Source organism: Berghia stephanieae, chromosome 4 (genome assembly GCF_034508935.2).
Source record: "Berghia stephanieae isolate SIO BIC M18660-M18661 chromosome 4, UCSD_Bste_1.3, whole genome shotgun sequence".
Taxonomy (NCBI): domain Eukaryota; kingdom Metazoa; phylum Mollusca; class Gastropoda; order Nudibranchia; family Aeolidiidae; genus Berghia; species Berghia stephanieae.
This window is the reverse complement of record NC_088363.1, coordinates 38909593-38932274: the sequence shown is the minus strand read 5'-3', so window position 1 is coordinate 38932274 and position 22682 is coordinate 38909593. Positions and strand designations below refer to the sequence as shown.

Genomic DNA, 22682 nt, shown 5'->3' with positions numbered 1-22682 from the left:
TTTGTAGCCAGAAATATCAGACATAAGTTGAGTTTATATGTTTTATTGAGGAGGATGAATATGATATTTTATACTGCTAAATACAAATAATTTATTTGTTTGACCAGTTTAACTATAATTTGACCTTTTAGCATCTGGTTCATCCCGACATAATACCGTTTTGAGACGATGGGTCACATTTTCACTTCAGATTAATTCAAATCTTCTACTTTACATGTTTGTAAAGCGCTTTGAGCGCGTTTATTGCATGTTGCTCTAAATGAAATCTCAAGTATTTTTCTAATAATACTAAAACATTTCTTTCGTTTTTATTTCAGAGCTATCTTGGATTCTACTCTATGGTATTCCATGAAAATGGTGAATTCACGAATAAAATTTGTGTCGTGGACATTTTAAAAGGATTCATTCAATATGCATAGATACAATTCCCTGAAAAATAACCCATCAACAGTTTTTATTTTTGTCATTTGAAATCCTCACAGAAGAGATGTCTTTAATGATTGATGAAACTCTATTATTGTATTTTCTTAGAAGAGGAAGAAGAGCTTAACGTTTAAATTAAGTCGTTAATAGCCCACCCAAAGCATTCGGGATTTAAATATCGAGGGAACAAAGCTTTTGATATTGAAGAAAAAGATTTAATTCAAGTAGCTATTGATCCGTTAGATATTCTATTGTATGATATTGTCGGAGGATTAAAGAAAAATAAAACAATTTCAGTGTGTGGTCTGACGTTTTCATCAATTATACATCTCAACGTTTGGAGTACGGGAAATTCAATTTTATTTGAAATACCATTCTTCAAAATAGTTAGATCGTTTAGAACTTGTCAAAGACATAATCGCCAAAATGATGTTCCTTTTATCACCATCTTCAACATCATCTTCGTCATCTTCTTCCACTTCTATAATCAATTTCCGGATATTACTGACCTTTGCCTTCGTGACCTATTTGGCCTTTGACCTTATCGTCTGCACTGGCGTGACGGACACGCCCAGTAATTCCACGTCAAGGTGGGAGGACAATGCCAGTTTGGGTGATGCTAATGTGACGATGGATCCGACAAGTGTAATACACGTTGACAGGTGAGAGGAAAACCCTTCATCATTTATTGTTACTGTTTATTAGTTTGGCTTGTCATTAGCATATAATGTGACCCATCGTCTCTATCCAGTGTTACTACGCCAGGGTGGACTAGATGACGAAAAGTTGAAATGATCAGATATCTGCCGTACAAATACAAATTCTTTTGAAGAAAAAAGAAGTAAAATTTCATAGTTTGGATTATTTCAATTTAACTTTTAATCCACTTTTCGTCATCATGGATGGTAGACTCGATGTTGAATTTATAACAAGAAACTTGAGAATTTGACCAATTTTTTAGTACGCAGTAGAAGGATAGAAAAAAACTATGGAGCTAAAACGTGAAATGTCATAATATTATCTCTGTCGTACTCTGGAAAAACCAATATTTAAAAATTTGGCCAGAAAACGCGTTCTTCAAATATCGATCGATTTAAATGACCCTCACCTTGGCAATACCTCTCAAACCTGGGACCAAGGCAGACTTCGCGGAGTCCCAGATTTGAGAGTTTTTGCCAAGATGAGGGTCATTTAAATCGACCACAATTTGAAGGACCAAATTTCTGGCCAAATTTTTAAATATGGGTTTTTCCAGAGTATGTCAGATATAATATTATGACATTTTACGTTTTAGCTCCATAATATTTTCTATCTTTCTACTACCCGTACTAAAAATTGGTCAAATTCTCAAGTTTCTTGTTATAATTTCAACATCTACCATCCAAGATGACGAAAAGTGGATTTAAAGTTAAATTGAAATAATCCAAACAATGCCATTCTACTTCTTTTTTCTTCAAAAGAATTTGTATTTTTTCCTCCAAATGAAACAATAATATGTTGATACAAATCTCAAGTTTCTATTTATAAGTTCACATTTTACCATCTACCCATTGAAAACTTAAAACCAAAGCGAATTTAAAGTTAAACTGGTCGGAGATGTAAAATTCCAATTTTTATCTTCATAATAATTTTTATTCTTACCTCTTAATGAAACAAAACATGAAGGTAAAAATCTCAAGATTCTTTTTTACCACCATCTAAATCGTGTAGATTTATTACCCTATTGAGGCGATGGGTCACATATTTTACGCTTATTTATCCAGTTTGCATTGCATTTTGATTTTCGCCTGCCCAAGCATGATCATGCATTAGTTTATATTTACTCATACAAAGATATGCCCCTTTATAAAAGACCCATATTTATGACCCCTAGTCTTGGCCTTGCCTTAAAATGACTCGAAAGTTTGATAAATGTTGAGTTGATTTAAATGGAAATGCTTATAAAACATGTTATTTATATTGAACTTGCATACATTTTTAATGCTCAAAGAAATTCTATCTATATAGTTATTCCTTAAAAAGAAAACGACAATAAAACCAAAACCAAAAACAAAAGCAAAAGAAAAACCAAAAAATAAAAAAAATTCCCCCCCCCAAAAAAAAAAAAAACAAACAAACAAAAAAAAAAAAACAAAAACAACAACAATCAAAATTAAAACAACAGCAATACAAAACCCCTAAAAAACCACCAACCCCCCCCCCCCCCCCCACAAACAAAAAAAAAAAAAAAAAAAAAAAAAACCCATAAAAAAACCCCAAAGACAAACAAAAATAACAAAAAAAAAAAAAAACAAAAATAAAACCACATTAAATAACCCCATAAAACAAATCGAAAAGAAAACAACCAAAAACAAAACAAAACAAAACACAACATATCAAAAAAAAAAAACAAAAAAAAAACCCAACAAAATAAACAAATACGACTGTCGGAACCATAATATCTAATTTAGCACAATAGGTAAAAATGACGTTTGTAAAGAGAATGAGACGTCGATTAAATCACAGGGATTTGATTAAATGTACGGGCTGGCAAGGAAAAAATGCAGTCATTATTTCGTGAAGTAAAAAAAAAGGTTTATACATGGGGATGAAATAAATTTGCAAATAAATGTGAGGCAGCGGAAGTGCACATGTGGATGGGGGAGGGGAGTAAAAGGGGGGGGGGGGGAGCGTAGAACAATATAATATTATAATTGAATTTTCTGTGTATGTCCTTCAAAACCGATTCAGTAAAATTCTTATTACTGCATGTCTGTCGACACAAACAATCAATTCAGAAAAGTGAGTGGAGCAGGCACTTATGTTGGTAATAACAGAAAATGAAGTGAGAAGAAAAGTGCCAGAAGACAATAGAGAATAAAAATTTGGCGTCGATGGGGGTTCGAACCCACGACCTTACAGCAGTGGTGGATGGAGTCGCTGCATAGTGTCCCTCCAACGGCCAGGCGGAGTTGTCGTATCAGTAAGGTCGTGGGACGAGCCCCCCACATCGCCGCGAAATTTTCAATCTCTATTGTCTTCTGGCACTTTTCTACTCACTTCATTTTCTGTTATCACACACAATTGGCAACACCTCTACCCCCCTCTCCCCCCCCCCCCCCCCCACCAATGTTAAGTATCATTGACAATTTGTTTAAAAACCTAGACAATTATATATAAAAAAAAAGGTGCATGGCTTTGCATATTGCTGCAGAGAATTTCCCTCCTTCATTCTAACCAACCGTGTAAATAAGCACAAGAAAAAATATTAAATAAAACAAATAAAAAATAGCAAAATAATCTCACCCCCCCCTCCAAAAACAAATAAAAAACAACCCCCCCCCCCAAAAAAAAAAATCAAAACAAAACAATGCGGCTGAACAAAAAATCAGCTGTTTGCCATTTACTAAAGGTAGCCATGCTCAATAATACCCTTTCGCTGACTCAATAAATATGATGTCATGGAGAACTGGGTCGCATGTGATATTTTCTGTCTTGCATTGTTTGCATATAACTGACATGTTTTCAAAACATAAGGCATGACAAAATAACAGTGCATGCGTGCACAAACAATTAATTCAGAAAAGTGAGCACTCCTACCTGTATATTTTATAACAACAAAGATCACCTGCTGTTCTCATCTTTTTCAACAACAGCAGAGGTGAAAATTATACGTCAATAACACTAGAACGCGGGTATAGCAACATTTAGATAACAGGATGATTAATTTCGTTATATCCAAATTTTTCAAATTTTATTATTCTTTGAGTTATGTAAGACAAGATAGGTCGCCGCTTTTAGATTATTTGTTACTAAAAGATAATCGCGTTTTATAATTGAGCATTTTTGAAATAACAGCTATCTATCTATCTAATCGTTATTATTGGTGACTGTTTTCCTTATAACTGTTATAATATATAGTGTGTGTCGATATAAACGGGGCGATATTTGTCGTACACAATTAAAAAATCGGGCCGTTTCTGGGGCATCTAAATTATTCATAGTCCCAAAGTCAATCGGTACTGTGTACGGCTGGGCAATCTTATCAATTAATACTTCTAACATGATTCATATCCAATCTGTTCAATAACGTGTGACCCATCGCCTCTAAACGGTAATATACCAGGTGGATCTATAGATAGAACGAAGTTGACGACATTCAGGACTTTGTTATTGTTTTTTGCCATCCATGTTTATGAATAATTCTCACTAAACTGTCTTGATCAGACTATAAAAGTTCATGGTTACACATTGTTTCGTGTGTTTCTCCGTTATATTTCCGGGTGGCAAGGTTGAGAGTTTCTAAGCCAAGCGCAGACTATCTATAGATAGTATGCGCTTGGCTAAGAAGCTCATAACATTGCCATCCGGAAGTATAACGGACCAACACACAAAACTGTTTGCATCCATGAACGTTTATGGTCAGGTTAATGCAGTTCAGTGAGCATTACTCAAAAACGCGGATGGCAAAAAACAATAACAAAGACCTGAGTGACGTCATCTTCGAACTATCTATACGGAGAAATTTGAATTCATAACTAGAAATAAAAGAATTGTTTCAAAATTTTAACAAATCATTAAGAATACAGAATATAAATTATAAAGTTTTTAAAAACGTGAAATGCCACATCCCTGATCGTTTTAGTTTTAACCGGTTACCTGCCAGGCTCTGGAAAAACATGTATTTAAAAATTTGGCCAGAAAACTCGTCCTTTAAATAATGATCGATTTCAGTGACCCTCATCTTTGCAAAAACAATCAAACTTGGGACTTGATGGAGGACTTCGTGGTCCTAAGGCTAAAGTTTGAGAGTTTTTGCCAAGATGAGAGTCATTCATATCGATAGATATTTGAATGACACGTTTTCTGGCCAAATTTTTAAATACGATTTTTTCCAGAGTACAGCAGTGAACTGGGTTAAACCGTGGCCTTCGTTATGTTATAGCCTGATACTGACCAAAAAATGACGTCAAAATGCCAGTCTTTTGCCACAAAAGAAAACAAATCGTGAGTTGTATTCAATAGTTCAACCAATGGGACCTCTTGTTTCCATGAGCTCTACTAACGACAACTCACTAGTCGGTGCAAAAACCAAATAATGACGTCAAACTGCCAGTCCTTTTGGATTTCAGTATCGGGCTATAACATAAACGTTATCGTTATGTCGTAATAATCGTTATGTTATAGCCTGATACTGAAATCCAAAAGGACTGGCAGTTTGACGTCATTAGTAAGTTGTCATTAGTAGAGCTCATGGAAACAGGTCATTTCATTGGGTGAACTATTGAATTCAACTCACGATTTGTTTTCTTTTGTAGCAAAAGACTGGCATTTTGACGTCATTTTTTGGTCAGTATCAGGCCAAAACTTTACGAAGGCCACGCACGGTTAAACTCACATTGATATCGTCATCTGGTTTATTCCGGCATAATACCGTTTTGAAACTGTTGGTCAGATATGACATTGGACAGACCTATCCTTATTTCAGAGAGTATTTAACAGAACGCCTTTTCAACACTGAGAGGATTAACAATTATTGTTTATATGTTTGATTTTTTAAAGGGTTTTACGGCGATTGCAACGCATTTAGGTCATATCAGCGCCTGTAAAAAGGGAAGAAAATGGGATAGTAAAAAGTTATAGAATTACAATGAAAGTACCCAAGAAAATTGCCTTTTAAATTTGAAATCACGTAATTTGACCCTTTAGTAAATCAATTATATGGTTTTAATTCATCGCATCTTTTCTTTTTAAACAAAATATTTCATTCTTCCACTTAATAGTTAGCTTTTTTTTCTTTTTAATTTATACCGTCCAAATTCACTTTCATCAAAATTCCATAAACACAAATTATCTTGACGCCTATTAGTCTAGACAATCTATTATATATTGTCACATAAATAACTTTCCTTTAATTATTTTTTTAGACCACCATTTCAAGGCATGTTATTCTGTATAGGATAAAAACATTTCAATGACAGCAATTACCTCGCCCTTATGGAAGTTTAACAAGCGTTAAGTTATTTGATAACACGAATTGTAATTGATAGGCCCATTGTTCTAATATGGGAAATACTTAAAAATCCAATGAGAATTATTCGTATCGTATATTCTCGTATTGTATTGTTTAAGAGCTAATAGCTAATCTTTAAATGCTCTGTGTAACTTTTGTTTGCATAGGTACAATCTATCAATTATATAAACAGCATTCAATGTTAATTGATAATATTGATTATTAAATATCTAATACATAAATAAGTGTAATTTTCAATATTCATAGTATAATTAACTATTTACATTCATTTGGCATGTCCAACTTTGTACATTCAAGAGTTTCAAATAATTGCTATACAAAATACTGTAATATCCAATGTCGCGTTACATTATTCATCAAAATCAAATATAATGTTGGTAAGTTCTTTATCAATGGCATTCTTAAAAATTATAAATTGAATTAGAATTTTTTGTCTCAAACTTTAGATGATTCCATCTCGTCACAGTTTTTTGAATTAGGTTATTTTTCCTTATAGATAGAATGCGCTTGGCCAAGGAGTTCACAACATTGCCATCCGGAAGTATAACGGACCAACACACAAACTCTGTGTAACCATGAACTTTTATAGTCTGGTTAATACAGTTTAGTGAGAACAACTCACAAACGCGGATGGCAAAAACAATAACAAAGGCCTGTGTGACGTCATCTTTGAACTATCTATAGACGAATTGCATCTTTCAACAAATAGCTTATTGTTCATTACAACAATGTTAAATCAGCCCATGCTGCCTTCAACTATTAAAACTACAAAATTTGTGCTATTTAACGATGTCAAAAATTATTAATTAAAAAAACCCCAACCCTATCGATTAGACTAAGGTTCTACCAAATCAGAATTATTCAAGATTATTTTTACTGGTTTACAATAGTTGACAAATCTGTTTTTATCTTCTACGAACCCTGAGTCGCATTGCTGTGACTGCTTTCTTGGTAAAAATGATGAAATATAATGTTAGAGTAAATTAAACCAGTCTCCTCTATTTATCAAGACTAGCTCTCAGACGGAGTTGCCGTAACAGTTATTGTCTCGAGTTCGATTCCCATCTCAGCAAAAAGTTTATATCCTCTTTACTGGTGTATTCTGAAAATAAAACCCCCACCTATTCAAAAATTAGACCAGAAAACTCGTCCTTCTAATATCTATCGATTGAAATGGCCATTATCTTGGCAAAAATACTCAAATCTGAGACTTCGTGAAGTCCCAGGTTTGAAAGTTTTTGACAAGATGAGGCTCATTCCAATCGATCAATATTTGAAGGAGGAGTTTTCTGGCCAAAATTTTAAATACGTGTCTTTCCAGAGTAGTACGGCAGTTCACTGGTTAATGCGTCCATTTTGGATGAGAAAATTGTAAAAAATGTTACAGTGAGTCAGACATACTCAGTCGGATGGTGAAAAAGTTTGAACTGAGATATTGCCAAGTTTAGTTAGAAGGTCAATTAAATTTTAAAAAAAAAATGAGTTCTTATCATAAATGATTAAATCAACCTCTTTTGTACATCTTCGGGAAATGTCAAAGCTTAATTTCATTTCTTGATATATTTTACAACTAGTCAAGTTTAAAAAAGTATGACATTTGAGAAAAGTTGCTGGATAACTTTCTCATACATCTGACCATAACCATGAAAAAGCACCCGATTTCCTTCAAATAAAGATTAAAATGCTCTGGGGAGCATATTCTTTCAGAAAAAATGCAAATCCGACAGTTTCAGCTTCCGACTGATGATCTATGTCATGTACTTTCACAAATGTCTTAAGTTTGAGCCATAGATATACACCTTGTAGTACAGATGTATATCTATGGTTTGAGCCCACATAATAATTGATAGATGGTCACATCCTTTTCAGATCTGGACGAGGCAACAATAGCAATCAGAGGTAAAAAAAACCTCACAAATGTATCCATATATATTATATCAAACGCTAATCGTATTCACAGGAAAAGTAAAGAGCTGTGGGGAGCTGCTTGAAGCTCCTGGATCGTGAAAATACTATATAAACGATAAAGGTAAACATGGAAAAGGCTACGGATGGGAACAGTAAGAATATTGGACGTTTCGGGTACCAACCCTTCGTCAACAAAACAAACAAAGGAGAGTGGAAAACATTTTTCAATGTTCCTTTGTTTTATTGTTTTGCTGGCGAATGCTTTGTACCCGAAACGTCCATTTTCTGTTCTGTTCCTATCAGAAGCCTTTTCCATTTTCACCAAGTCGTTAGTAGTATTCATAGGAAACCATTTTGTAATTTCATTCCGCCCTGATGATGCAGTGAATTACTGAAACACACAATATTGTAAGAGGTGAGACTACTAATATAATAATATACATTTAACGCTAAAAGGTACTTTATGTTCAAAAGAATACGAAGAAAAGGTATCATTGCGTTGACAAAAGTTAAAAGAAACCAACAACCCAGACCCAAACACTTCCGCACTCCTAAACTAACTACCTAACCCCCGCCCAAAAATATCCCTCCCCCCCCCCTAAAAAAAGCCCACAACAAAACAAACCCATAACAAAATAGCAAATTGAAAACAAATGAAAAAAGATCAGCCCACACAGGCCAAAAAAAAATTCTCTTAGAAAAAAAAACAAACCAAACAAACAAAACAAAAACAAAAAACTAAACAAAATACAAAGATAAACCAAAAAAAAAAAGCAAAATAAAAAGCAACACAACAACAACAACAACAAAAAAAAGACAAACTCCCTCCCGCAAACAAACAAATAAAAAAACAAACAAACAACCCCCCCCCCCCCCCATCCCCTCCCCGGAAACAAACAAATGAAAAATAGAACAACCGGAATAAGGACAACAACAAAAAAAAAAAAAGAAAATAAAAAGAAAAAAAAGTAAGTTAAAAAATGATACAAATTTTAAACATGCAAAATTACATCCATGCGACATGTAATATTATCAATTAATACAGTATAATTACATTTGATCCTCTTCGGTTTTGATTATTAATCAAAGGGCAACGTTTTGTCATCGGCGACATGTTATTTTCATCATTTGTTGTTCAAGGCACACTTGTTCCAAATTACCTTAATGAACTTGTTGAATGGGCATGATCTATATTAACTTTCCATGTCCTCGAGATCATTGGTCACATTGCAAAATGTGCTCAAAATGACCCACTTAGTGAAAAGTTCTCACAGCTTTTTAAATATCTAACATCACGATTGGTCATTTGATTCAGCTTGATACATGGGTATGTTTATATTTGTAAACAAAGCAGTGTGTTTGCATTTGTTAAGAAATATCCAACCGTTGGACAGCAACAAGTCATGTGGTTGATGACTTGGTTGGACGAAAACATGAATATAGATAGTTCGAAGATGACGTCACTCAGGCCTTTGTTATTGTTTTTGCCATCCGCGTTTGTGAGTTGTTCTCACTAAACATTATTAACCTGACTATAAACGTTCATGGTTACACAGAGTTTGTGTGTTGGTCCGTTATACTTCCGGATGGCAATGTTGTGAACTCCTTGGCCAAGCGCATTCTATCTATAGATCGCTCACATTGAAACCCCCTGTTCGGAACTTACGAACTTACAGCCTCACATTTGTTCTTGTTACGCACTGCCCTGAGCAAATTAAATTGTCTGGTACCTAGCATACACAATGGGCACGAACTATATTACATTTCCATGTTCTGGTACCTAGCATACACAATTGTTCAGATATTTATCTAACAAATTAAATGCAGGTAAAAGAGATTTTTTTTTATCATCTGGCCCCTCCATTTGCAATAAATTACCTTTTGAGATTAGAAATGGGAGCGATCTATATTCATGTTTTCGTCCAATCAAGTCATCAATCACATGATTTGTTGCTGTCCAACGATTGAATATATTTTAACACATGTAAACACGCTGCTTTGTTGATGAAAATTGTAAACATACCCATGTGTCAAGCTGAATTAAATGACCAGTCCTGATGTTAGATATTTAAAAATCTGTGAGCACTTTCCACTTTGAGCACACTTTGCAATGTGACCAATGACCTCGAGCACATGGAAAGTTAATATAGATCATGCCTATTCAGAATCCCTGGAGGTATTCAAAAGCAAGCTAAAGACTTATTGCTTTAGGAAACATTGCTTTGCATGATTTTCTTTTCTCTCTCTCTCTCTCTCTCTCTCTCTCTCTCTCTCTCTCTCTCTCTCTCTCTCTCTCCCCCTTGCATTACATCTACCAAATGCAGTCCGGTAGTTTGTGGACAAAGACAAATTACAATGACCTCTCCACATGGGACTGGTACCTCGGTGTTAAGGCTTGTTTTTAAAATGATTTGTGTGATTTTGTGAGTTTTGTTCACTTGTAGAAATCATCGAGCCCAAAATAAGTGTTTACATGTGTGCTGTCCTCTTAAAATGTTTCACGGTGTTGGTTACAACTAAGGGACATAATCTGTAATAAGCGTATTCACATAATAGATAAAACGAAGTTGATGTCAGGACTTGGTTGCTGGTTTTAGTCAGCCATTTTTATGAGTAGTTCTTACTAAACTGTATTAATAAGACTATAAATGTTCAAGGTGACACATATAGTTTTGTGTGTTGATACCTTATTTCCGGCTGTCAACTATTGTGAGCTTTTTGGCTTAGCGAAAAGCATCAATACTTTAAACGGAGGCGACGACAAGTCGTGTGTGGTTTGTGATTTTCATTTCAGCCTTAATGAATTGTGTTTAAGTCGAAGTTGTCATGAAAGTAGTATCCAGTATCCAGTGTGTTGGACACAATAAAGGGACAGCACCAGTGACAAACGCATTCCCATAACAATAAAAATGGAATCAATACCTTTTAAAAATATGTTATGCATGTATTGGCGGGTTGAAATTTTGATTAGCTGTCAATTATAGATAACATTAGAAATAAAATAGTACATTTGGCAGATTTTCTTATTTCCACAACTATAAAGAGAAGGAGATAGAAAGATAGAAAGATAGATAAAATATTTCAAGTATAATTGGATTCAGTAGTCTGATGTCACGCCGCCCGGCAACGGCAGCCATCTTGGTTCTAAACAAAGAAAATCATTACTTTTTATTCTTCATGCTGGCTAGAACTTTTCATATGCCTTGTGATCAGAATGTGTAAAAGTCAAAACATGATCAAATTAATGTATTTATTTCCTCTGGATACGCTTTTATGCTCGCCGGAGAAATATTTCATACGGGCGTCCGATAGTTTAGAGCCAGTATTATTAAGTTACCATGCGTCATTAGGAAGGAAGTGACGTTACGACTGTTGTTGAAGAGTATTATGGTCAACTTCTACAATATTATTGTTTCGAGCATTCGCTCTCATTAGGAAGTGAAAGTGAAAATAGATTATTGTGTTTATCGTGTTTTTCCAGCTTCGCGATTATGGTGTTAGTTCGTTTCTTCTGTTGAGTGTTGCCATGCTCGGTTTTGTGATGATGAAGAATTTTTCTTCTAAGGGTAGATAGATAGATAAAGTGGGAGAGCAGTTAGAGAAAGGCATAGATATCTGGAAAGATAGAGATAGATAAAAGAGAGAGAGAGAGAGAGAGAGAGAGAGAGAGAGAGAGAGAGAAGGATATATAGATAGAATGCGCTTGGCCAAGGAGTTCACAACATTGCCATCCGGAAGTATAACGGACCAAAACACAAACTCTGTGTAACCATGAACTTTTATAGTCTGGTTAATACAGTTTAGTGAGAACAACTCACAAACGCGGATGGCAAAAACAATAACAAAGGCCTGAGTGACGTCATATGCATACTATATATATATATATATATATATATATGAGAGAGAGAGAGAGAGAGAGAGAGAGAGAGAGAGAGAGAGAGAGAGAGAGAGAGAGAGAGAGAGATTGGTCATGATATACACATCGGTTCACTTCGATTAAAAAAATACAAAGTAACAAAACTCATATCGATCAAAAAGCTGTCCTCACAGGTCATCGATCCAACAGCAACCAATTGCCAATCCATACGTAAAAAGAATAATATATAAATTAAGCTGCCATTCTTTGAAAATAAAATAAAAAAACGACTTTAAAATTTTGGCCAGAGAATTCATCCTTCAAATATCGTTCTATTAAAATGTCCCTCATCTTGGAAAAAAAATATTCTCAAACCTGGGACTTCATTGATATCCCAGGTTTGACAGATTGGTTATTTATTATCATTTTTGTTTTGTTGCGTTGCCAAAATGAGGTTCATTTTAATCGTTCGATATTTGAAGGACCAGTTTTCTGGCCAAATGTTAAAATACGTTGTTTTGTCAGAGTACGGCGGAAAGGAGGGATGGAGTCGTAAATTATGAGAGTAGATGTTCTTAGCAACGTTTATATATATATATATATATATATTCTGTATGGTTCACACTCTGACCGCAGTTCGTTGAGTACAGGAGATAGGGAGAGAGAGAAAGAGAGAGAGAGAGAGAGAGAGAGAGAGAGAGAGAGAAAGAGAGAGAGAGAGAGAGAGAGAGAGAGAGAAAGAGTGATGGAGAGAGAGAGAGGGAGTGAGAGAGAGAGTGTGGTATTAGATAGATAGATAGATATATAGATAGAGAGATAGATAGATAAATAGATAGTGATAGATAGATAGATAGTGATAGATAGATAATTAGATAGGTAGATAGATAGAGATGGCGAGATAGATAAATAGATAGATAAATAATTAAATAAATTAATAGATGGATAGAAAGATCTATTGGTTGAGAGATAAATAGATAGATGAATAGAGGGACAAAGACAGAGAGGGATACAGACATATATCGGTCAGACCGTGGCCTTCGTAAAGTTATGGCCTGACACTGACCAAAAATGACGTCAAAATGATAGTCTTTTGCCACAAAAGAAAACAAATCGTGAGTTGTATTCAATAGTTCAACCAATGAAATAACTAGTTTCCATGAGCACTACTAACGACAACTCACTAGGCGGTGCAAAAACCAAATAATGACGTCAAACTGCCAGTCCTTTTGGATTTCAGTGTCAGGCTATTATAACATAACGATGGCTACGCTAGGATCCACCAGGTCTTATACTTTGACGTCATTTTTTAGGTTTGTGCAGCGTCTAGTGAGCTGTGAGTATTTATACTCGGGGAAATATGCGACCCCATTGTTTGAACTATTGAATACAACTCACGGTTTGTTTTCTTTAGTTGCCAAAGACTTGTCTTTTGACGTCATTTTTTTGTCAATGTCAGGCTATAAGTTCATGATGGCTATGGTCAGTGTCACGCTATAAGTTCCCGACGGCTATGGTCAGTGTCAGGCTATACGTTTATGATGGCTATGGTCAGTGTCAGGCTATAAGTTCACGATGGCTACGGTCAGAGTGCAATGTCCTTCTAAATGAACTCACAGTAATATATAGGGTGCCAAACCAACAACAGCATTGGACGGCGTATGTGAAGGGCATCGAGTACAGGGTGAACGAGGAAATTTTCTATATAAATGTGCATATTTGATCTTATGTACCTAAGGGCTTTGGCGGTCCCGTTAGCTGAGTGTGGTAGAGCACTCGATTCACAAGCAAAGGGATCGAGATCGATCCCGTGTGCATTCGAGATTTTTTTTCTGACCGCCCCCCCCCCCCCGTTCACCAAACAGTGATTGGCTAGCTGGGTCTGATTGACCTGACAGAAAGTACTTTGCGATAGACTAGCGTCCCATCCAAAGTGTAGCAAGTAATTGCTATTGTCAGTTTCACGCCGTAGAAACCGGGATAATCTCCGGTTCCATGGGTCTAATTGCTCTGAAGGACCTATGGGCTTTAAAATCGGAGAGAGACACACACAGAGAGAGAGAGAGAGAGAGAGAGAGAGAGAGAGAGAGAGAGCGACACACAGAGAGAGACAGAGAGAGATGGGGGAGAGAAAGGAAAGAGAGAGAGAAAGATGGGAGGAGAGAGAGGAAAGAGAGAGAGAGAGAGAGAGAGAGAGAGAGAGAGAGAGAGAGAGCGACACAGAGAGAGAGATGGGGGAGAGAAAGGAAAGAGAGAGAATGATGGGAGGAGAGAGAGAGAGGAAAGAGAGAGAGAGAGAGAGAGAGAGAGGGGGGGGGGGGAGTTGTATAATTTTTACTTGTACATACAAACATCCTTCATTCACCATCTCGACCTTACAAAAATCTATGATGAGAGCGAAGGCAAGCGTGAAATTTAATGAGGCAGCTCATGGACGAATGACCATAGATTTTAGTATAGGGTTTCAAGCGAAGAAAATTGATCGAATTTAGATGACCTTCGGACACTATATGCTTGTTTATTTGTTTGTTTGTTTGTTTGTTTGTCTGTTTGTTTGTATTTTGAGAGGTCAATCATGGAATTTTGGGCTCTATGTTTCACCAGCAACGGAAAAACGGAGATAGAATTGTAGTATGTTGAACGATCAAAATTGATGATTTTTGTATGTTTGTTTTTGTTTTGTTTATTTTTAGTAGGAAAGGGGATCTCGATAGGTCAGTTGGTTTAGCACTCACTTTACACGCAAAGGGACTAAGATCGGTCTCAGGTTTAGTCGATATTTTTCTTTGCCACCCCGCAGTTAATGGGTAGCTTGGTCTGCTAGATATGTCGGAAAGTACTTTGCGATAGACTAGCGTCCTGTCCAAAGAATAGCAAGCAATTTTTATTGCCCGTTTCATGTTATAGAAACCGGGATAAACTCTAGCTCCATTGGCTTAGAAGGAATACTACTTTTTTTCAGAAGTAAAACATAATATGAAAACCTTTTAACGTGGCAAACTACAAATTTTGGATTTTGGGTTCTGGTAAAACTAAAACAAGCAAATGGAGATAAAAAAATAAAGTGAGTAGATGTGACTCATATATAAGGGAACAACACAAAAAACAACACTGTTGTGTTGTTCCCTTATATATGAGTCACATCTACTCACTTTATTTTTTTATCTCCATTTTATTGGCTCATTTAGGCACCTCTAGCTTTGGTTTTAAAACAAGCAACCAAATTGATGAGGTTCTATGTAAAAACGGGGGTCCCGATAGCTCAGCTCGCTTCACACGCAAAGGGATTGAGATCGATCTCGGGTGCAGTCGAGCTTTTTTTATGCCACCCGACAGTGATTGAGTAGCAGAGCCTGCTAGAGCTGGCGGAAAGTACTTTGCTATCCAAAGGACTGCAAGCAATTGCTATTTTCCGTTTCACGCTTTAGAAACCCAGATAAACTCCGGCTACATGGGTCGAATCGCTCTGAAGGACTACTTTAATATATCCACCATGTTCAAAAAGCTATTATACAGGGTACCAAAACAACAACAGCAGTAAACATGTAGGACGGCATATGTAGCCTGTAATCTATTGTTAGACACAAACAAGGCTGCCATTGGCCAGGTACTTATTTTACATGACTATGATGAGAGCAAAGGCCGAACGTTACGTCGGTCCAAGTCGATTCGAATCCTTGACCCCCAGACCATAAATTGAGCCTCATAATTTCACCAGATCCACACTAAACGGAAGATTCCATTGGATTGGGGATACAATATTATGAGAATATTATCAAGGATTGCTGAAAAAATAGCATACATACGAGTAGAACTACTGCCAAATTTTTCACGTAAAACATGTCAAATATAGAAGTACCAAAGAACAATAAATCCGAAGTACCAAAAACAACCCGGAAGTACCAAAAACAAACCCGAAGTATCAAAAACAAATCCGAAGTACCAGATACAAATCCAAAGATGTGTAAAATATAAAATCGACATAAAGGTAATTATCTGTAATTTATCACCTAATAAATATAATAAATTTTTACTTCTTGCATTATACTGCTTGAAGCATCTTATCTTGTTGTTTAACGTGTGAATTTCACCGAAATGTTAGAATTATACGATGATTTGGCAAATACATATACAAGAATAATATAATCTTAAAATATTGATCAATTTATCAAGACTTTATCGACTGCCTAATTTAGATGTTAAGATAACGGAACAAAATTCCAAACTAACATTTTTTTTTGTTGGTGTTGGTGGGGGGGGGGGTAGGTTGGGGATGTTGAGACAAACAATAATGCCAAACTGGCAAACCTACCCCGTCACTGTTCACGATATAGAATATATATTAAAAAAAACTGCCTTTTCCCCAAAGCCCTCGAGACAGTGCAACCGTGTTCAAAGGACAGGAAATTGCGTGGTTTCCACTCGATAGCTCTCTGAACTTTTGTTCTGTTGTTGTGAAGAAGTGTGATGTTGAAATGTCGGACCACTTTCAAGGTTTTACAGAGATGTCAATTACACTGGATATCAATCACCTCGATGTGATAGACCCTTGATTGAACAATGTGAGGTTTGACTACGGGGAATGGAAAATAATAATGATATGAAGATCTAGAACAAAACACAAATAATTGATGTTTTGTAATGGAGGACGAAATAGAATATTTTAAAATGCAACAATTTATGAAAACAATTGACTCTAGAATTAAAAACAGTGATGAGATACAATTTGAGCTCAAATTTATTATCTGACTAGAACAGTATGGATCAATGTATACATTAATGCAGGTCTGACATCCGATCCTGCTTATGGGCCTAGTTTAACATTGTTGTAATGGACAATATTTTGCTTCATTTTTTTGAGATTGTCATCACAACAATGAGCCCATAAGGAATTTGGTAATCAGACCTGCAAATAAGCGCACGTCGCTTTGGACGGTTCAGACAATAATGCCAAACTGGCAAACCTAATCTGCCACTGTTCACGATATAGAATATATAGAAATACTGCCTTTCCCCCAAAGCCCCCGAGACAGTGTAAGCGTGTTCAAAGGACAGGAAATTGCGTCGCTTCCACTCGATAGCTCTCTGAACTTTTGTTCTATTATATTGTGTGGAGAAGTGTGAAGTTGAAATGTTAGACCACTTTCAAGGTTTTACAGAGATGTCAATTACACTGGATATCAATCACCTCGATGTGATAGACACTTGATTGAACAATGTGAGGTTTGGCTTTAGGGAATGGAAAATTTATACAGGTGCAATACCGACTACATGTGTCAAAGAGCTTTTAAATTATTTTTTTTTCATAGTGCCCTCAGCACTTTTGAGTAGAATTGTGCCCTTTTAAAATGCTTCATTATTATTATTATTATTATTATTATTATTATTATTATTATTATTATTATTATTATTATTATTATTATTATTATTATTATTATTATTATTATTATTATTATTATTATTATTATTATTATTATTATTATTATTATTATTATTATTATTATTATTATTATTATTATTATTATTATTATTATTATTATTATTATTATTATTATTATTATTATTATTTTCTTCTTCTTCTTCTTCTTCTTCTTCTTCTTCTTTTTCTTCTTCTTCTTCTTCTTCTTGTTATTATAATTATAATTATTATTATTATTATTATTATTATTATTATTATTATTATTATTATTATTATTATTATTATTATTATTATTATTATTATTATTATTATTATTATTATTAAATACTCGACAACACACTGCTCATTTTCTTTACATTTTATGATGTAGAAAAGAAATTTGAATGAGAAAAATGTTGGTTGTATAGTAACGAATGTGACGATTTTCCTATAGTTGGTAAGGAGAGGTTTAATACCGTATAGTGAGAATTACTCATAAACATGGATGGCAAAAAACCAATAACAAAGACCAGAGTGACGTCAACATTGTTTTAATTATAGAGATAGATCGCCACCCGCCATTTTTTGTGGCCAAAGCCTGGCATTTTGACGTCATTTTTTGGCCAGTGTCAGACTATAAGTTAACGATGGCTACGATAAGACCCACTAAGACCCATATTTTGACGTCATTTTTTGGTCAATGTCAGGCTATAAGTTAACGATGGCTACGGTTTGACAAAGAAATGTTGAGAAGTAAAAGCAGATAAAATGAATACTATGTATATTATATTATGATCGAGTGATAAGTGACCAATTCAGGAGAAAGATATGTTTACATAATATACTCATATCACTAACTACCATCAGTTCAATGATGGATAAAGTAAACATACTTGTATCGAACTCATAATTTATTTTAAAAGGCATATCTATGGTTAATACCATGGTTTAATCGATTGTTTATTTCCCGATAGCTCAGTTGGTAGAGCACTCGCTTCACACGCAAAGGAACTGAGATCGATCACGGGTGCAGTCGAGATATTTTTTCTGCACCCCCCCCCCATTCCCCCTGTCCACCCAGCAGTGATTGGGTAGCTGGGTCTGTTAGATATGGTGGAAAGCACTAGTGTGGCTTTTCTTCCTCTTTAATCTTATGCTAAAAATATCAACGAGGTAATCCAGCAAGAATGAGATAGATAGACATAATATATAATTTTGTGAGTTACTGAAGTCCCATCGAGAGGCAATATTTACTGCTTGTTGAACTATACAAATTGGATTGAATTGAGTTAAATTGAGCTTTTCAGAAACTGCTATAAAATTATCTGTATGTTATGGCATGGACCGTACGGCTAAAAGACAACCCTTAAATAGTTCACTGTGACATTTTTCAATAATTTAAAAACGCAAACAACTTGTAATACACAAATTAAATATCAAATTTGGGTAAATTGGATTTCTTCCAGCAGTCTGATTGGTCTCCCAAGAAATAATGAGGCAATCTAATGCAGCAATTTCATGTTTTGTGTCGTTTTACAGCCTTTTGTCTTGCATTATGCCGTACTCTGAAAAACACACATATCTAAGATTTTGGCCAGAAAACTCGTCCATGAAACATCATTCGATTACAACAACCTTCATTTTGCCAAAAACACACAAACCTGGGACTCACAAAAGACTTCACCGAAGTCCCAGGTTTGAGAGATTTTGTTGGCAAGATGTGGGTTATTTACATCGAACAATATTGGAAAGACGAGTTTTATGACCAAACAATTTGTGTGGTGTTTTTATAGATTGTGTTAGTATTGTAGGCCTTAATTATTCGATACCAATGCCTGTAGTAAATCATTCTCGATTCCTAAGGGATGGATTACGTCTAGAACCAGACTTAATGCCCTCATGGGTGAAACGAGCTCGATCACTTTCACCGTCCTTTGACTAAACACATTTAATTTATTCTTTCATTTTGATTAGAAGACTTTAACGTTAAATATGACGAGTGGTCAATGGCTTCGACACGAGGTGTAGGTACTTTATTGCGGCTATGTGGTCTAAGTGGCATGACACTCGCTTTCGGATCCGAAGGTCCTGGGTTCGAGCGTCGTTTGGCCCATAGTTTAGTCCTTGGAAAAGAGTCTTTGCTCACATTCTCTCACCGTACTCAGGTGTAAAATGAGAACCTGGCACTTAAAAGCGTTGTCTCTGTCCAAAAAAAAAAAGGTAATATCGCCTAACAGGCGGCCTGTCTCGTCCTACACGTTAAATGGTTCTGTTGGTCAGGGACCCCTTGTAAAGGGCTTTGAGCACGTTCAGTGGAGATTGTGCTAAAAAGAAAAAAATAAGCCCAAAGCTCAAAACGAGATGCACTTCCTTCTAGGTCTGATAACCCCAATTTTCAATGTCTCATTGTTGTAATGGAAATATTCTCAAACCAACCCTAAATGTTGTCTATTACAACAGTTTAATCGAGCTCGTGACGGCTTTCGGTTCTAAGAACTGCAAATACAATCATTAACCCCGAAACGTTTTTATATCGGAAAGAGACTTGTCCAAGATATGAGATTTTTCTTTTCTAAATTTTATCATGACAGTAATTCTTTTCATTCTAATCAAATAGTGTCACACCTAGCGCTCCTTTTTTCCGTCGCTGCTCAAATTTTCCCATTTTCTTCTATCACAAAATTCCATATTTTAAAACCATCAATCATTAAAAATAGCTACAGCTTCCCAAATCTGGACACATTATTAAATGTTTCTGTCAAAACCATTCCCAACGCCCTCTCCCCTCCTCCCCCATCCCCATTTCGCCATTTGTAAATGACAAGCGGAGTATGGCTTGTAAAAATAATACCCAACAATGCCCAACAATGATGACAGCTCTAAAGATAAAGAAATACGAATTTTGTTCTCTTGGTTTATTGTCGAAAATATACAACAAAAGAATTTAGATACTCTCCCTTTTACTGCGCCATTCTCTCTACAATATTGATTATTACCAGTAGGGTTCAGTTAAAGCAACCTCATGATCCGAGTGGTATTCACTGTAATTCCCGGGATCGAGTCCTGCTGTGTTTGGCGCAAATTTGAGTGACTGGGAAAACATTTTTCAATCTCAATTGTCTCAAAATACTTGACATACTTATGCTTCCGGCGAAGCATAGGGCCTCAACAGCTCTCTTCCTCTGTCCATCACGGCACAGACCTTTGCCTCATTCCAGGTAAGATTGGAGACGCACAATTCTTGGTGAAGGCTCCTCCTCCAGGTGTATTTTAGACGACCCCTTTTATTCATGCCCTGTGAATTCCATTCAAAATACTTAAATGTAAATGTAAAATAAATATCTGACCGGTAACAGCATTGCTCTCTATCGAAATGTTTTGTTTTAAGAACGCCTTATAGGCCTCTTGTGTCGTTCTGTAGTATGTTACATGTTGCCGTTTGCTTGGACCACTTGCACCATCTACTCCATGACATATACAAACAAAAGATCAGACAGGATTTTTTTTTCCACGAACCACATTATAGCAATGGAACAACAATATACCTATAAAAATAAGATAAAGAAGAAGAAGAAGAAGAAGAAGAAGAAGAAGAAGAAGAAGAAGAAGAAGAAGAAGAAGAAGAAGAAGAAGAAGAAGAAGAAGAAGAAGTGTATGTAAAGAGTTTTGAACACTTTGGGGAAATTGCTTTTAATAAAAGCTCAAATTAAAAAAAAAAAATCTAATTTTAAACAGTTATGATTGTAAATGGTGACGATGATGATGATGATGATGGTGGTGATGATGATGATGATGATGATGATGATGATGATGATGATGTGATAATGATTGCGATGACGACGACAGTTCTTGTAATGGTAATGTTAATCACGACTCCAAAAACAGTCAATAAAATTCAAAAGGCCAGGATTTAGTTGCACTTCCTGCTTCCATTCACATAGAGACGTATACCGGATGCTGATGTCATATTTGATACGTTAAGTCCGCATTGATTATCAGATCCCAAATCTATAATTTTCAAATCCATAATAATTATTATTCAACACAAGACGAGGAAGGAGGAGTATGATTACGTTTCTTTAAAAAACTCGTATCTAAAGATTTGGCCAGAAAACTCGTCCTTCAAATATCAATCGATTTATATGACCCTCATCTTGGTATAAACTTTCAAACTTGGGACTTAGTTGAGGACAACGCGAAGTCCCAGGATAAAGAGTTTTTGCCAAGAAGAGTGTCATTTAAATCAATCGATATTTTAAGGACGAGTTTTCTGGCCAAATTTTTAAATACGCGTTTTTCCAGTGTACTGCAGTTAAATGGTGGAATCAATGGCCACAATAGCAAAATAATTCGCCAAGTCAGATTTTTGTTGACTGCTTCATCCTTATGGTGCCATACTCCCGGAAGATGGATTTGAAAGTAAAAATACCAGCTCTCTTATAGAATTAATGAGGCGTCACAATTCAAAAAGGGCGTGGCCATTCATTATGTTTTCCACTTGTATTTCAAAGAAAAAGATGAAAAGATTCCCATGAAAAAATATACCATAATAATCTTTGACTCAAAGTGCAGTGCGAAAGACTGGTAAGTTTCTTGTTGAAGTAAAAAAGAGATACTTAAGGCTGGGTCCGAACCTGGGTAATCCGGGTTAAAATGCAATGCCTTATTCACTAAGACGAAGGGAAATGGTGAATGGAGTGATACACATATGAGTTGTTTTTGTTTTAAGTGAAATATCAAACAGACTATTTGAATTAGAATCATTTCGATCTTTAATAATATGCTGTAATAGGATTCAATAGTCTCATGTCACGTCCGCCCAGCAACCAGCAGCTTGGTTCTAAACAAAGATAATCGGTATTTTTTGTTCTTCATGCTGGCTAAAACTTTTTCACATGTCATGTGATCAGAATGTATAAAAGCCAAAATATGATCATATTGATAATGCGTTTTTCCTCTGGATACACTTTTATGCTCGTTGGAGAAGTATTTCATAAGGGCGTCCGCCATTGTTCCGATAGTTTGGAACCAGTTGCTTTGCTTCACTACAAGGGAAGTGACGTCACGACTGCTGAACCCTATTGGGA

The 22682-nt window shown here is 35.6% G+C and overlaps 1 protein-coding gene across 3 annotated transcripts in view; it reads left to right on the top strand.

Annotated features, from left to right (window-relative positions):
* The window catches only part of LOC144970530 (glycine receptor subunit alphaZ1-like), a 163369-nt gene that overhangs the window by 31136 nt on the left and 109551 nt on the right, over positions 1-22682 (top strand). For all 3 annotated transcript variants that reach the window (XM_078910269.1, XM_078910268.1, XM_078910267.1), the window contains exon 2: positions 318-1085. In XM_078910269.1, coding sequence (XP_078766395.1) covers positions 850-1085 — 236 coding nt within the window. In that variant the 5' untranslated portion in view covers positions 318-849. The remainder of the gene's footprint in view (positions 1-317; positions 1086-22682) is intronic.